The sequence below is a fragment of the Rattus norvegicus genome, chromosome 15, assembly GCF_021556685.1.
Source record: "Rattus norvegicus strain SHRSP/BbbUtx chromosome 15, alternate assembly SHRSP_T2T, whole genome shotgun sequence".
NCBI classification, from domain to species: Eukaryota; Metazoa; Chordata; class Mammalia; order Rodentia; family Muridae; genus Rattus; species Rattus norvegicus.
Window position 1 is genome coordinate 42,583,275 of NC_141548.1, and position 17,441 is coordinate 42,600,715.

The 17,441-nt window shown below is 41.8% G+C and overlaps 1 protein-coding gene across 6 annotated transcripts in view; it reads left to right on the forward strand.

Moving 5' to 3' along the window:
* Kif13b (kinesin family member 13B) overlaps positions 1 to 17,441 on the forward strand; it is a 157,614-nt gene that overhangs the window by 56,716 nt on the left and 83,457 nt on the right. For all 6 annotated transcript variants that reach the window (XM_087585728.1, XM_087585729.1, XM_087585727.1 and 3 more), the window contains 5 exons: positions 5,451 to 5,511; positions 6,056 to 6,148; positions 8,286 to 8,466; positions 12,879 to 12,966; positions 15,407 to 15,541. In XM_087585728.1, the coding sequence (XP_087441854.1) occupies positions 5,481 to 5,511; positions 6,056 to 6,148; positions 8,286 to 8,466; positions 12,879 to 12,966; positions 15,407 to 15,541 (528 nt within the window). In that variant the 5' untranslated portion in view covers positions 5,451 to 5,480. The remainder of the gene's footprint in view (positions 1 to 5,450; positions 5,512 to 6,055; positions 6,149 to 8,285; positions 8,467 to 12,878; positions 12,967 to 15,406; positions 15,542 to 17,441) is intronic.

Genomic DNA, 17,441 nt, shown 5'->3' on the forward strand with positions numbered 1-17,441 from the left:
GGCCGCTCTGTCCAGTCTCTTAGCAGCCCAACATAGGTTCCTTGTGTGCTGTAGATTAGCATGAAACTGATTGTTCCAGACTGGTCACTCTGCACCAGTCCAAATCATCTTGCTCCTAGGCGACTGGGGATGCTTTGCCAGACCCATGGGGTCCTGATGGAGCCCAGATGATGAGTTCCAGCTTCCTCTAGGGGCTCTGCTTGCAACTTACATTGGAGTCACTTTCTGAGACTACTTTTAAAAGATTTTTTTTAATTACACTTTTTAAAAAGACTGAAGTCTTTATTATTCTGTTACTATAATGAAATATATGAGGCTGAGTTCGTCCGTCCTTTCTTCCTCCCCTCCCCTCCCCTCCCCTCCCTTCTCCTCTCCTCCCCTCCCCTCCCCTCCCCTCCCCTCCCCTCCCCTCTCCTCTCCTCTCCTCTCCTCTCCTCTCCTCTCCTCTCCTCTCCTCTCCTCTCCTCTCCTCTCATGTATATAAGTACACTGTTGCTGTTTTCAGACACACCAGAAGAAGGCATAGGAACCCATAACAGATGGTTGTGAGCCATCATGTAGTTACTGGGATTTGAACTCAGGTCCTCTGGAAGCTCAGTCAGTGCTCTTAACTGCTGAGCCATCTCTCCAGTCTTCCCCCAACCCCATCCCCGGAGCTGGGGACCAAACCCCAGGACCTTGCGCTTGCTAGGCAAGCGCTCTACCACTGAGCTAAATCCCCAACCCCTCATCTCTCCAGCCTTAATTACATTTTTTAATTAAAATTTTTTGGTGTGTGTTGCATATCATACTGTACATGTGCATAGGTGAGTCAAAAACTTTCAGACATTTGTTCTTTTCTTACACCACTTGGACACCAGGGTTGGAACTCAGGCTTGATAACAGACCCCTTTACTCACTGAACTAACTTTTGTGTGGGAGTTTTGGCTTGTCTTCTGAGTGTCTTAATGTTCTTTTTAAAGAATTATTTGTTTATTTTATATGTCTTGAGTGTTTTGCCTTTCTGGATGTATGTGCACCATGTGCATGCCTCAGCTCATGGGGTTGAGAAGAAGATGTAGAATCCCCTGGGGCTGGAGTTACAGGTGGTTGTAAGCCACACTGTAGGTGCTGGGAACCCTGTCTTCTGAAAGAGCAGCAAATGCTCCTAACTGCTGAGCCCCTCTGGGTCATATTCTGTCAGCAGGAATTCTGCTTTTCTTTTTTTTTTCCTTTTCTTTTTCTTTTTTTCGGAGCTGGGGACCGAACCCAGGGCCTTGCGTTTGCTAGGCAAGCGCTCTACCACTGAGCTAAATCCCCAACCCCAGGAATTCTGCTTTTAACTGGACAGTTCTCTGAAGTTACTCAGAACTTCCAGGAAGTTCCGTTTGTCCACATTCTTGGGCTTGCTTTTGTTTTACAGCCTGTGGTTGAGCTGTCTGTAACTCTGTTGTTACTGTTGCTGAAATATGTGTACACTTGCCTTTGGGATCCCCAGTGACCTTTTAAATGGTACTTGGGGGTGACACTGGTCTCCATATGTTTGTGGACTTTTTTTTTGCTATGAAAGGGTATTGGGTTAATTTTGCTTTTTATTAGAGCAGAAGAAGATAGAGACCAGTAAAGATGTTAGGAAACCACTTCACAATTTTACAAACTTGTCATGTTTTATTAGTCTGTGAATTGTTCTCACTGCTTAGAGAAAATGCTTTGTAGACAAAAACCCTGGAAGGGGAAGCCTACATCCTTAACAGATTGCTTCCTCTGGGGGAGGGGTATAGTTGGCAAGTGGGAGACCTTTATTTATTTATTTATTTGTTTGTTTGTTTGTTTGTTATAAAGTGTATTAATTTATTCTATGTGGGCAACGTGTGTGTGCACTCCCACATGCTTACCCTGTCATGTGTATGCTGTGTCAAGCACATATCAATCATAGGACAACTTTTGGGAACCAGTTCTTTTCTTTCACCTGTTGAATCCTGGGGAATCAAACTCAGGTCATCAGGCTTGGTGACAAGCACCTTTACCCTCTAAACCATTTCACCACCCCTATTTCTATTTATATTTTTCTGTGGAATTTGTTAATGTGACTATTTCTTCTCTGTTCATTGAAAACCTTTGTGATTCAAAAAACTAATATTTAGAAAGAAAGGAACAAGGGAGGTCAGTGGGAGAGGAGAGAAATTATAGTAGCATATGTGTGAAATGACACAGATGCCAGAAGGAAGCCCATTGCTTTGTATGTTCACCTAGTAATTTATAATTAAAAAAAAAAAAAGAATGGTGCTGGGCATGTGCTGCTGCACACCTTTACTCACAGCAATCAATAGGCAGAAACAGGTGGATATCTGGGAGTTTGAGGCCAGCATTGCCTCAAAACAAAACAAAACCCAAAAAAGCTTAAACTCAAGATGTATGGTATAGTATAGTATGGTATAGTATGGTATGGTATGGTATGGTATAGTATGGTATAGTATGGTATGGTATAGTATGGTATGGTATGGTATGGTATGGTATGGTATGGTATGGTATGGTATGGTATTTGCTGCTTATAATGGAAAGCCCCTCAAACATGAAAACCATTCAGATGAAAGGCCTGCTTCACACCAAACCTAACTTCCAGCTTTCATATCAACAGGTTAGTGCAGTTAAACTGATTGATTGTTGAAGATCAAACCTGGTACCTTATACACGTTAGATAACAAGTGCTAAACTACACTTAAGCCCATTCCTAACTATTCAACAAATTGTTTTGTAAGGAAGCAAAGCATATTATTAGCAAGAGAAACAAAAATAACCTCTTGAAGCCAGTGTCCACTGCACCATTTTTGACAGAAGGAGCAGGCTCTAAGGCTATAATAAGATACTAGCTACATGAAGGACATATTTGACTGTTATTTGTATAAAATACTCATTAATTTGGATCTGTCAGTGGAGCATGCATGAGCATAGTGTGATTATCATCTGACTTCATGAATTTTTGGGCTAGAAGATACTTATAGTAGTTTATGAAATTGCTAAAACCTAAAGGGAGCTACTTAGTGTTTTGGTAAGTAAGAACTATTTATTAGTCTTCAGCTTTGTGCTCAGTGGTGGTGGCATTTCTGTAAACAAGAGTCCCTGTTTCTCTGAAGTTTTCTTTCTTTGATTTAAGTTGTGCTAATGTTTTAGTTAGGGCTTCTATTGGTGCAACAAAACATCATGACCAAAAAGCAAGTTGGGAAGGAAAGGATTTATTTAATTCACACTTCCACATTGCTGCTCATCAACAAAGGAAGTCATGGCAGGAACTCAGGCAGGGCAGGAACCTGAGGCTGGACTGATGGCAGAGACCATGGAAGGTGCTGCTTAACTGTATCGCTTCTCCTGGCTTGTCCAGCTTGCTTTCTTAGAGAACCCAGGACTACAGCCCAGGGTTGTTCCCACCCACCATGGGTCCTTCCCCCTTGATCACTAATTGAGAAAATGCCTTACAGCTGGATCTTATGGAGGCATTCCCTTAACTGAGGCTCCTCTTTGATGACTCTAGCTTGTGTCAAGTTGATACAAAACCAGCCAGTACAACTGACTCCTTATCATTTTGACACACAAAAACATCACTATTAAGCCACAACCTTTCCTTTCTTATTCATCCCCAAGATCTCACATTAAAACCATAAATAACTTAGAAAGTTCCACAATATTTACAAATTTAAACACATTAAAATTTCAGTTTTTTTTTTTTTTTTTTTTTGGTGGGCAGTGTAATACATGCCTTTAATCCCAGCACTTGGGAGGCAGAGGACAGCTTGGTCTACAGAGTGAGTTCCAGGACAGATAAAGTTATACACAGAGAAAACCCTATCTGGAAAAACAAAATGAAGCAAAACTTTAGAAAAAATATTTAATCTCTCTAAAAATTTAAAATCTTTTTTTTTAAAGTTCAAAGTCTTTTAGCTGTGAGCTCCTATAAAAATCAAAATTAAATATTTTCTTCACAAATTAAAATTAAATACTTCCTTACTTTACAGTCATAATCAAACCAAAACAAAACCAAGTTTCACAGTGTAAACAACACAAAATTTAATGACTGGGATCCATTCACGATCTTCTTGTCTCCTTCAAGAGGCTTGGGTCACTTTCTCTGTTCTGTCGTTAGCAGCACACACAGCTTTTCTTCTAGCTTGCACCACTCTACTGCTGCTGTCCTTAGTGGTTATCCCATAGTACTGACATCTCCAAAATTGTTAGGGTCTTTCTGCAACTGGGCTGCACTTTAGCCAATAGGCTTTCTTCATGGTACCAAGTCTCAACTTCTCCGCATGATCCCTTCATTCCTGGGCCTTCAACTACTACTGAGGCTGGACTTTCGCTAATGGCCTCTCCTGGCTTCTCAGCTGCTCTCAGTGACCCCTTCTTGCCTTCAAGACCAGTACCATCTGGGTGACTATTACATTACTAAGTTCTGTTGCCAGCACAAGATAAACTTCAACCAGTTCTGGAACACAGTTTCTCTGTGTTCTCAGGAAACACTTCTCAGAAGTTTTTATCTCGATGATGCTGGTCTCAATCACTGCGAACTTCTTAGCTCCCAGTAACACAAAGGTTTCACTTCCACGGTGCTGGTCCTTGTAAATTGTGACTGACTCTTTAGCTCTTCAGCTGCAGCTGACCAGAACAACAGAATCTAATTCAAATTAGCAAACAGGGAGTTGGGGATTTAGCTCATTGGTAGAGTGCTTGCCTGGGCCTCAGCTCCCGGGAGTGGGAGGGTGGAACAAAATAGCACACAGCCCTGATAGAGCCTTTAAACTTCCCTCTGAAACCTTACAAGCCAGGCCTCCATCTCTTGTACTGTTCTCAATATTCTTTTCTTTCAAACTCCTAAAGAATATTCCACTAAACTCTTAACACTCAATGGTTCTTCTAGTTCAAAGTTTCAAAGTTCTTCCACAATCCTCCCAAAACACGGTCAGGTGTGTCATAGCAACACCTTACTTCTGGTACCAACTTGTCTTAGCCTACAAAGGACTGAGCCCTCCCCCGTTGATCACTAATTGAGAAAATGCCTTACAGCCCTTTCTTTCTAATGACTCTAGTTTGTGTCAAGTTGACACAATCAGCCAGTACACCTATAACTGCATAGATGGTATTGTGCATATCATCTCCTAAGCTTCCTTTTTGCTTACCATTGTAGGTGACTTTTCATGACTTTAACTGTATCACACAATTGTCAATATGGGACTATATGCCTCACTAACTCCTACTCTCTGGCATTGGTATTAGTGATTTATCTGAGGAGTGGGCATCTGAAACATAATCACTGTGTAGCCTAGGCTGGCCTGAAACTTGACTATCTTCCGGCTTCAGTCTCTCAGGTGCTACCAGGCCTGTCTAGTATGTTGACTAGCAACACTATGCATTATTGTAATGACACTGTGTGACATTAAGGTTTGTTCTTCATGCACTGTCTTTTGTTTTCTCTGTAACAGATATTTGCCTATGATCATTGTTTCTGGTCCATGGATGAGTCTGTCCGAGAGAAGTATGCAGGTAATTGAGCACAGTTTCCTATGCAAGTATGGTATGTAGTTTCAGGCACATCTGGATCCTAAATTTAAATTTTAGATGTTTGGGGCTAGTGAGATGGTTCAAATAATAAGGGTGCTTGCACCAGGCCTGATGGTCTGAGTTTAATCTCCAGGATCCACGTAGGGAATGATGAGAACCAACTCCTGAGGTTGTCTTCTGACCTCCATACATGTGACAACCCACATGCACATGACACGTACAATAAATAGAGCAGATTGTTGAATCTTAAGTGTAAACTGTAAAGTAAGCAACTTGATCTCTGCATTGCATGGCCTGATGGGTGTCCTTGATCAGACATGTTTACAGAAGAGCATTTATTGACTCTTCTTCTTACTCTAACTAGAAATACTCTGTGTTGGAAGCACTTGGGGATACATAAGCTGATTGTGGGGTTTTTTAAATTTTTTAATTTTTTTTGGTTCGTTTGTTTTTTGTGATTTTTGTTTGATTTCTTATTTGTTCATGTGTTTTTTTGCCCATAAATAATCATTTTCCTGTCCCTTAGGTCAAGATGATGTTTTCAAGTGCCTTGGGGAGAACATTCTTCAGAATGCATTTGATGGCTACAATGCCTGTATCTTTGCCTATGGGCAGACAGGTAATGTGAACTAACATGTACTCACACATTCGGGCATCCATCCATGAAGGTGAAGATGAAGCCATGTTTGCTAGGCCACACTGCTCACTTTCCTATGTTAGTTTCTCTCACAGGTCATAACAGTAGGCATACTTTCAAAGACTGTGCATGGAAATTAGGATTTAAGTTGTTTATCTTTATTTTTTTTGCATGTGAAGTTTCTCTTCCTCTTCCTCCTTTCTCCTCTTCTTCCTTCTCTTCCTCCTTTTTCCTCTTCCTCCTTCTCTTCCTCCTTTATAATCTGTCAGAAATCCAAATAGAAACCAGTTATGGGGCTGGAGAGATAGTTCAATGATTAAGAACACTTGCTGTTCTTCTAGAGGACCTGTGTTAAGCTCCCAGCACCTACACAGCAGCTCACAACTACCTGTAACTCCAGTCCAGGAGACCTGAACTACTCCTCTGGCCTCTGCAGGCACTAGGCATGCAAATGGTGCAGAATACCCACACACATTAAATAAAAACTCACAGAAAAATATATTTAAAAGAACACATTTGTTAGTATCATACTAGTTGTAACTGGTAAGGACTTTAGGTGTTTATACTTTGTAATTAAAGAAATAAAGTCAATTTAAAGTAAAACTAGTTGCTTTCATAATGGTACAAGTGATCTGTCCAACCGAACACTGTTGTTCATAGAACAGTGTTTATGATGGGGTTGGGCATCATGTGTTGTGTCCAGAGAACATAAATTCTGAGCCAGGCATTGCCAACTCAACTCCTCTTTTCCTTGTCTTTACCAGATGGCATCATTTCTTCATTGTCAAATGTTGAAACTTGAGACCCTCCCACAGGATTGGCATGATATTTACCCTATGGTCACTTTAGGAGGGGCTTTGGAAAGTTGGAAATAGAAGTTTTAGGTATTATGACAGGTGACACAGAAGCAACCTGTGAGGTTGAAAGTTTGAGACACAAATATCACAAAACCATTTGATACTTGGAGGGGCAGAGCATACCTAAGTGCCATGTGTTAGCATTATGTAGTAGAATAGTGGTAGTTTAATCTTTCCCCTTTTCATTTGTTCATGTTTTCTGATCCTTCCTTCCTTTCCCTTTCTTCCCTCCCTCTCTCCCTTCTTCCCTCCCTTTCCTTCCTTTCCTTTTTTCTCCCCCTTCCTTCCTTCCTTCCTTTCTTTCTTTCTTTCTTTCTTTCTTTCTTTCTTTCTTTCTTTCCTCCCTCCCTCCCTCCCTCCCTCCCTCCCTCCCTCCCTTCCTTCCTTCCTTCCTTCCTTCCTTCCTTCCTTCCTTCCTTCCTTCCTAAGATCTTCTATAATCTATAATCTAACCTGGCTTTTGACCTTGCTATCCTTAGCCTCTGGAGTACTGGTACCATCACAAATGACTCCTGAGTCGTCTTCAATGAATATTTCATTCTTGCATATTAGAGGAAGATTATTGTTCTCTGCACTATTACAAGAGGGCAGTAAGCTGATTTGCCCTGAAACCCATGAGCACCTGTGTCTTTTGTGCTTTGATTTCAGTAGTTAGGAATATCTTATTGTCTATCTGTCTTGTCTGTCCCTCCCTCCCTCCTTTCCTCTCTTTCTCCCACCTTCCCTCCCTTCCCTTCCCTCCCCTCCCCTCCCCTCCCCTTCCCTCCCCTCCCCTCCCCTTCCCTCCCCTCCCTTCCCTTCCCTTCCCTCCCCTCCCCTTCCCTCCCCTCCCCTCCCCTCCCCTCCCCTCCCGAGCCAGGATGTCTACTGGAGGCTGCCTTTGAACTGATCCTCCTTTCTCTGTCTCCTGCTCCGGCCATCCTGCCTGGCTGGGCTTTTTTCTTTCTGGACCAGTTTCCTTTTTTTTTTTTTTTTTTTTTTTCGGAGCTGGGGACCGAACCCAGGGCCTTGCGCGTGCTAGGCAAGCGCTCCACCGCTGAGCTAAATCCCCAATCCCGACCAGTTTACTTTTATACAAGTAATAGAACGTTTCTGTGTGCTCTGTCCTTACTGTGCATTTCTTACTTTATTCAATTACATGAATATTTATTGTATTTTGTGAATTTTGCTAAGTCCTAAAAATTGATTGTAAATGGTAGAGAGAGGGTTCCAGGCCTTTAAACTTCTCCAGGAAGTACTAATGGTTGCTCTTTGTCTTTCAGGGTCTGGAAAATCTTACACTATGATGGGAACAGCCGACCAACCGGGGTTAATCCCACGTCTCTGCAGTGGACTCTTTGAACGAACCCAGAAAGAAGAGAATGAAGAACAGAGTTTTAAAGTCGAAGTGTCGTACATGGAAATTTATAATGAAAAAGTCCGAGACCTTCTTGACCCCAAAGGGTAAAACTTGGATGCTTGAGTGCTGTGTCTTTCTGCAAACAGACATAACAGATTGTGGCTTCAGAGAAGTTTATAATTGAACTGTAGTGGGGAATGACCTAGCTAAGCTGTTTGTGATTTATGTTTACAAGGATCAGTTTCCCAGAGCCAATTCTGGGTCGTTAGAACTGGCGAAGTGATGGTTCAGGTCTGTACTTGTGCCATGCTGTCTCTCCTCTCATCACCCAAAGCCACAGACAAAACAGGTGACGAAAGTATTCATTTAATATAAGCATGGCTGCAGCCTTCAGTCATGCAGCCTCTTTTTTTTTTTTTTTAAGGCAATAAATTTTGGATTTCTGTGGTTGGTTCCAGGCCTGAAGTGAGGGGAAGATAAATGCAAAGCTTGGAACTTGGTTTTAAAATAGTCTTAAAGCCCTCCGTCGGGGTAGGAAGTCATGACTTAATGAGGCTGACTTTGATGGAGAACTGCTTCAGAGCACAAGGAGGCTCAGAATCACTCTGCTCACCCTGCAGCCAGGAGGAAAATGAGCAGAGAGAGGGGCAGCTGAGAAACCTGTGTACTGCAGAGCAGGGAAGGAGACCAGGCAGGGGAGAGGGAGAGTGGGAAGCAATGACTGTGGCTGTGGCTGTGGCTGGCTCACGTGAAACCACATTAACTGGGTCAGAGAGCCATGGGCTTACAGCCCAGGAGGGGATAGTGAGCTGTGTTTGGAAGAGGAAGGTGGTCCAGGAAAGATGATATGAGAGGCAGAGAATCCCAATGAGGCTTAATCAAGAGCAAACAGATCTTAGTGCCTCACAGCCATCTTTCTTTAGCCAGTATGATCTTCAAGCAGGGGCTTGAATTGGTACTTGATACAGCTGTCCAAACTTTACCTACTCATTGTTTATCAAATCATTCTTACAGTGCCAGACACCATGCAGTTCAGAGAAAGCCTATGATCAGGAGACAATAAGTGTTACAAACAAGTTAGAGCAGTGTGCAGTCTGCTTTTCAGTGTGAGGGATGCCAACACTTAAGTGCAAAAAAGGGAAAGATGGCCTTTCCCAGAGCCAAGAGGATTCCATAGAGGTACTTGGTGGCCCTGTGCTGAGAAGGAGTTTATCCACTGAGAAGTGAGGTGAGAACAGTTAGTGTGTAGGCACAGCCTGTGCCAGCATGTGGAAGTGTCTGGATGATCATCTGTTTACAGGACGATCAGCATTCAGTGCAGCTGGCAGGCGAGTGTATAGATCAAAAATGTCATAGAAAGAGGCTGGAGATGGGTGGCCATGGCTCAGGCACCCATATTTTGCTCTCTGTACATTTTTTTATGTACACTGCCTTCAGGGCTTTTCTTGTACTTTGAAAGATGGCCACATTCTCTGAGATCTAGCTCAGACATACACTTCCGAGAAATAGTAAACTGGCTGGCTTCGTTGCTCTTCATACTTGTACCCCCTAGTGAACTGGGTTCAAGTCTATCAGATGTGTTTGGTCTTTGGTGGTTTCTTGTTTGTTTTGTATGTGGCTTAGTGCTCAGCACATGAGCTTTGGAGTTACTGAGCTCAGGAACCAGGTCCCCTTGTTTGTGGCTGAGCAAGTTCCTTGCACCTTCTAGGAGAACTATACAGGGAATGTGTGACGTTATCACACAGTGGCCCATAGGGCTGTTGTGAAGATTAAGAGCAGCTCCAGGTCTTATGACTTGTAGCATACAGTAAGCATTTAACACAGTGGAGGTCAGAGGAGGTCTGGAATCCCCTGGAGCTGGAGTTACAGGTCGTTATGTGCAGTCTGATGTATGTATCGAGAGCTGTACTCTAGCCTCCTGCAAGAACAGCAAATACTCTGAACAGCTTAGCCATTTCTCCAGAGCCTACAAACATTTTTGTTTCTGTAAAGTTAAAATAATGGATTAAAAGTTGTAAATCAGATTTTATTTTAACCAGAGTATTTGAGAAAACTTCATTCTTAAAATTCAAGCACTGGTTTTATTAGTTTAGTGACTGTCATGTATAGTAATTTAATCTTGTTTTGCTTGAGACATAATGTAGTAGGTATACATTGTCTTTAAGAAAAAGGGGCTGGAAAGGCTGGAGAAATGACACAGTGGCTAAAAGTACTGACAGCTCTTTCAGAGAGCATGGGTTTAATTCTTAGTATCTACATGGTGGCTCACATCATCCGTAACTCCAGATTCAGTGGAAGTCTGTCCTCTTCTGACCTCTGTGAACACTAGCTAGGTGTGTAAGTTGTTCACAGGCATAGTTGTTGACAAAATCCCTATACACATAAAAGGGGGGTGACACTGAGGAGACAGCTTAATTTGTCAAGTGCTTGCTGTGCAAACATGGGGATCTGAGTTGGATCCCTAGGAATCAGGTTTTTTTTTTTTTTTTTGTTTTTTTTTAAATTGTGTGTGATCTGTGTGCCTGCAATCCCAATACTGAGACAGAGATAGGCACACCCCCTGAGCCTAAAATGTCAGGTGGCCTAGCCCGTAATCAAGTTCAGGTTCCAGTGAGAAACCCTATCTTAAAAACAAGAATGACACCTGAGTCTTGACCTCTGGCCGCCATAGGGTTATACCTGTTCTCATACATGCCTACATACAAATGAACATGCATACATACCCACATAGAAAACTGAAAGGCTAAAAGTTAGTAGCAGACTATATCCTGGTGTAAGAGCTGAGCAGCAATTCAGTTCTTGTGCTGTGTCTGCTGGAGCTGAAATAATATAGGACCACTTGTCATCATCTGCATTCATGTGCCATTGTAAGTTGAACCCAGGACCATTAGAAATACTGAGCTTCTATGTGCTGGAAGACAGTAAAGCTTTTAGGTGGCAGAGCCATTTCCTGTTTTCCCCACTTTGCTGAACTGTTCTACTACTCATCCAACACCTCTGGTCCATTCCCAAATGGTGGATGAAGTGGATATTGTTCCGGGTTCCCCATGACTCAGGCTATGTGTTTACCACCATTCCTTCCTTTCTCCCCTGTACTGTTCTTTGTTACCTGTGCTCTGTCTCCAAGCCCTCCCCTACCTGTACTCTGCCCACTCCTACCTGTACTCCGTCTCCAAGCTCTGCAGCTAATACCTTGCAAGTCCTTGTTGGCACCTTAGTTCTGCTTCTACTTTGATAGCCAAGTGTGTTAATTCTCTGAGTGACTTTTAGGTGCCAGAGATTGTAGTAGGAACTGTCGACCCCAAAACTATCATTAATACAAGGTATTCTTCTTTTCTAGAGCCCAAAGTCTATTAGGCAAATACATTCTGATCCATGGTAGCGATGAGCAGACTCTGAGGCAAGACAATAATGGGAACAGATTGTAAAAGAGAATGGGTGCTAGACTGAGGAGCATAAACCTTACATTGTAGCACCAAAAGTCCACCATAGAACTTTAAGCATTCTAACTCATTATTTATTTTGAAAAGACAGTATCTCTCTATGGCCAAATGAACACATAGTAGGAAGAACAGATAATAAACAAAAAACTGTAATCACCTGGGATTTCACTATTAGTCAATATTCTTTTTAAAAATAATTTTGACAAAAGGTACTTTGATTTATAGAGTACAGTGGGGATATTTTGGGATATGTAGACATTATGAAATGGCTTCTTCTATCTGTTAACCTCAGTTGTCATTTTTCTATTTTTATGGTGTTGTGTGAACAAATGAGACCCACCCCCAGCAATTTTGAAATATGATTTACATGGTGACTGCTGTGGTCACCGTCCTGTTTGTGGGTCTCAGGGTTTACCCCTTCTGACTGAAACTTGGTGCTCTGTAACCAGTTCCTGGATAGGTGTTCCTGGTTTTCACTCAGAACACTGAGTGCTACAGCTCCATGCTTGCGGGAGGCTTGTTCTAGAAACTAATGGACGCTTACTTTTTATTTTATTGAACTTTGTTCATTTATTGAAGCGATCATACATCCCCCTTTCGTCTGGTGTGTCAATGTGATAAAGTGTGCAGACCCCTTGTTCGGACGGCCAGACAAGGCCTAGATAAGCTCTGTTGTGTCTTTAAATTGCCCTGAGAGCCCTGTGTTGTCTTTGCTCACAGCTGAGCTAGGCCTGTGGTTTTTCTTTCCTGTGCATTTACACTCACAGAGCTTCTGTCTTGGGGCTAGTCCTGTGATATGACAAGGAGATTGTTGGTATTTATTTGACTCTGCATTCTTTGCAGTAGTAAATAGACTTCCCACACTTACCCTTTTGAACGATGTGGTATTTTGCCACATTATAAAGCTTTTCTTCTCAGCAGAGATTTTAAAGTTAGGTTTAAATCCTTGCGAGGTACAGTGATCTGCTCTTCTGTTTTTAGAGCATCTCTCTTGAAGTGTGTGTATATTTCTGTGAAGCACAGTTTTGAGTCCTTCTAAAAGTCTCTAATGAACCATGTCTCTGTCATGACAGAAGCCGACAAACGTTGAAAGTGAGAGAGCACAGTGTGTTGGGACCCTACGTGGATGGACTTTCTAAACTGGCTGTCACAAGCTACAAGGTAACAACATCCTCTCTGTCAGGTGCTTCAATTGTAAGGTACTGCTATTTTGGCTCATTACATTTCTTTATTTTTGAATAGATATTTAAAATTTTTATTATTTTTATTTTATGTATACGAGTGTTTTGCCTACATGTATGCTTGTGTACTATCTGTGTGTCTGATGCCCCCAACGCCAGAAGAGGGCATCGGATCTCCTGGGACAGTTTTATGAGCTGCTATGGGGGGCTGGGAACGAACTCAGGTTTTCTGGAGTCATCTTTCTGGCCCTGAGTTACATTTTTAAGATTAAATTTATAATGCCATCATTTAAATAACTCCCTTTATACAAAACCCTTCAAGGTGATGATGGGGATTAGTCAGTAAATGTCAGATATGTTCAGTGAGACCTCTGGATCTTCAGAACTAATGGATCCAGAATGGGCTTGGGAAAGTTTTAAAAAATGTTTTGCCTATGTTGATATTTTTGAAGCTAATGATTTTGCTTTGAGAGTTTTTGTTTTGTTGAAATTTTTACTAAACATCCTTTTTAATTTATACAGCAAAACTATAATTATATGACATGAAAAATTTCTATATGTTTGGTATCTTTAACATTGCATTCAAGTATATACATCATAAAAATAACAGGATTTAAGTCTTGTTTTTGTATGGATTATTGCATATTCCGTTTTGCATCCTTAGTGTTTAGGAAGTACCAGGTTGGTGTATGGTGGGTGTTTTCAGTATATGTAAGTGAATGAATCTAAGAATAAGCAGTGATTTAAACAGTCTGAAATAGGTACTCCAAGGCTGGTGTCTTGCTCCAAGCTGTTGGGAGGGACTCAGGTCCTTCCCCACTCCACAGGGAGATGCTGTAATACATATGCTCTGCTTAATATCTTCTATAATAGACATATGATGGCACGTCTGGTCTGCTTCCATTAAGGAGCATCACCCAGATGGTCTGCTTTACACTTGAGTTCATCATGTGGCCAGGCTGGGCTGCAGAGATCTGGGAAATAGAGCCTCTTGGTGCTGCCACAGCAGTCTTAGTGGGAGAGAGCTGCTTCACTGGAAACAACACTGAGTGGTGGGAGGCAGCTGAGTATCACTTTTGCATACTCCATCTCTGATTCCTCGTTTCACAGACTCCTGGAGAGGACTTTGCTATTGTGTGTCTTTATTCATTATTGTTTGTGGTGCCAGGGGCGAGACCCTGGGCCTTGTGTATGCTAAGCAATTGCACTGATCTTGGGCTCCATTCCCAGCCCAGGAGACGGTAATTTGTGTTGTAATTAATGAAGCTGAGTTCCAATTGCTTCAGTCACTGTTTCAGAGCTTGTGGCTTTTGTGAGGTCAAGGAAAGACAGGGTGTCACTCTGAATTACCTGGAATTATTGCATACCAGGCTGGCCTCAAACTCTTATTAGAGATTCACTTGCTTTGCCTCCTGAGTGCTAGAATTAAAGGTGTATGCCACCATATCTGGTCTCAGCTCACAGCATTTGGAAAAACTGAGCCAGCCCTGGTGGGACAGCCCTGTCATTGCAGCTCTTTAGGAGGCTGAGGCAGTAGGATGGACAGTTCAAGGCCTGTTTGGGCTGCAGAATGAGCTTAAGGCCAGCCTGAGCAACTTATATAGGCCCTGTCTTAAGTAACTAAGTAAATAAATAGATAAATAAGCCAGCCAGCCAGCCCAGTCTCAAAAACAAACAAACAAACAAACAAACAAACAAATAATAGCTAGAGGGGTTGAGGATTTAGCTCAGTGGTAGAATGCTTGCCTAGCAAGCGCAAGGCCCTGGGTTTGGTCCCCAGCTCCGAAAAAAAGAAAAAAAAATAGCTAGAGATCGCTCAGTGGTAGAGCATATATGTAGCATGTATATGTATATGTAGCATGTATGAGCCCCTGGGTTCAATTCCCAGAACTGCCTTCTTCTCCATAAATCATAGCATATACCTTATGTGTTTGGGTGAAGGGGTTAAATTCTTATTTTTTGATTTTATATAATTTGTTTTGGTAATAAGCTTATATTACTTTTACAATTGCATGCATTTTTTTGGCCCTCATATGTCACTCAATAGTATTGTTTCTAATGCTGTGCATGGCACACCTGTAATATAGTACTGTGGAAGCAGAGGCAGGGAGATCACAAAATTGAGGCCATCCTGGGCTACATAATACATGTAAGGCTAGTCTGGGGTACCTGGTAAGATCCTATCTGTGAGTTGAGGGTGTCTAGCTTCTAAACTTCTGTGTGTCAAAGCTGCCATGTGCTTCTGTGTCTGCAGTGAGTAAAGCCCTTTAGTTGGCCCTTGAAAATAGTATGGGCTCTTGTATTCTTGTGGAAAAACAAAATGTAACCTGTAAAAACCTGGGTGCTTGTGATAATGTGGGAAGAGTGGTCATGCTTATTCACAAATAATAAGTAAGTGCCTATGACCTTTTTCCACTTAGGATATAGAGTCTCTGATGTCTGAGGGCAACAAGTCTCGGACAGTTGCTGCAACCAACATGAATGAAGAAAGTAGCCGTTCCCATGCAGTCTTCAAAATTACCCTGACACATACTCTGTATGATGTGAAGTCTGGGGTGAGTAACTTCTGACATGATCACAGTTTAGTCCAGTGGCTCTTAACCTTTCTGATACTGCAAACCTTTAATACAGTTCTTCATGTTGTGGTGACCCCCAACCATAATATTTTTTTTGTTGTTGTTACTTCATAACGGTAATTTTGCTACTGTGATAAATTATAATGTAAATATTTGATGTGATCCCCAAAGAGGTTGTGACCCACAGGTTGAGAATCTCTGGTTTAGCCTGTTTTCTTTGCTAGCTAGACTGAAGGCCTGATCCAGACGTTTGGTCAGGACTCAGGACAGAAGGTCCTGACAAGAACAGAAGCTGCTGTACTGTAGCGCTGTTGGAATACTCCAAGAGGGCTGGGGTCTACAGCAACTCTAGGAGTCATACTTAAAACCACAAGGGACACACAGAACTTTAATCAAGAATAAGAAATTGCTTCTGTCAGCAATTCTCTTAGCACCCGGAAGTTGTAGAATATTCTGGAAAACCTTAGATTTCATGACTTCCCTGATGGCAGAGAAAAGGCCAAGGAAGATGCTTAACTTCTGCTTTCCAGTCTTTAGCAAGAGGGTCTGAAGGAACTTTAGTCATATCCTGCGGCCTGGCTGAAGGGCGTCTTGGACTAAGCATGGTTCCCACCCTCTCCAGCAAGAGGACAGCGAGGCTGAATTACACAAGCCGCTGACCTGGCCCAGCTACAGCAGCTTGCACTTTACACCCCGATGGCTGGTTTCAGCTGAGGCACCTTTGCCGGTACACCTGCTGCTAAACAGCCAGGAGGTCAGGGAGCAACTTGCATTGGGGAAGAGTGCTGTAAAATCATTGAATGTGAAGGGTGCATTTTGAGCATTTGGTTGGACCCTTGAGAAGCTGCCGAGGCCTCTGGCATGTTGAACATTTTGCTAAGTAACTCACGTGCTCGCTCTCCTTGTGAAGATTGATTTCTGGTATCCATCTCTCAGGACCTCAGTCTCAAATATGAGAGGCCAAAGTAACCTGGCAAGCTACTCTATGCTGGCAGGCTTCTTTCTCCTTTGCTGAAAAATCATTTTTCTTCTACATCAAGATCAATGTTAAAAACAAAACGTTCTCTGTCTTTGATTTCCTTTTTAGAGTAAATCAAAGCTAAATAAATACCATACTGAATACTTTCTTTTCTATTATTATTATTATTATTATTATTATTATTATTATTTCTTCTTTAATGTATGTGAGTACACTATAGCACTCTTCATGCACACCAGAAGAGGGCAACGGATGCCATTACAGATGATTGTGACCCACCCTGTGGTTGCTGGGAATTGAACTTAGGACCTCTGGAAGAGCAGCCAGTGCTATTAATCGCTGAACTGTCTCTCCATCCCCAACCTTCTTTTTCTTAAATCAGAAGTATTTTTTATTTGGGAAACAGAATATCCCTTTGTAATGTTTATGAAAATCTATAAATGTATTTTTTGCTGTGCTGAGTGCAGAACCCCGGGCCTTCTGCTTGTCAGATAAATATTCTGTCAAGAGCCACTTTCCCAGCCAGATAACACAGATTTTAAAGGGAAGTTTCCACAGTGGTTGAATCCGTAGACTCTGATATCGCTTTCTTGTGGTTCTGTTTTGCTGATGAGGTAAACCATAAAGTATGTCACATTTCTGATCTGGTGAAAGAAAACATCATTGTCAAAAACCATAGCTGATGTTAAAAAGTTAAGCGGATCATTTAAATAAGATGAAAATGTTTAGAAAATATTTTTGACTTCTAGAACAAATTTGTTACACAAAAGTCAGATTGTTTGTTTTTATTTTTAATATTGGCCAAAAATGTAAGTATTTTGTCTCAGGCTAATATTTGTGAAATTTTAAACACAGTTTTAAATCATTAAACTTTTGATCTTATAAGCAATTTTGTTTATA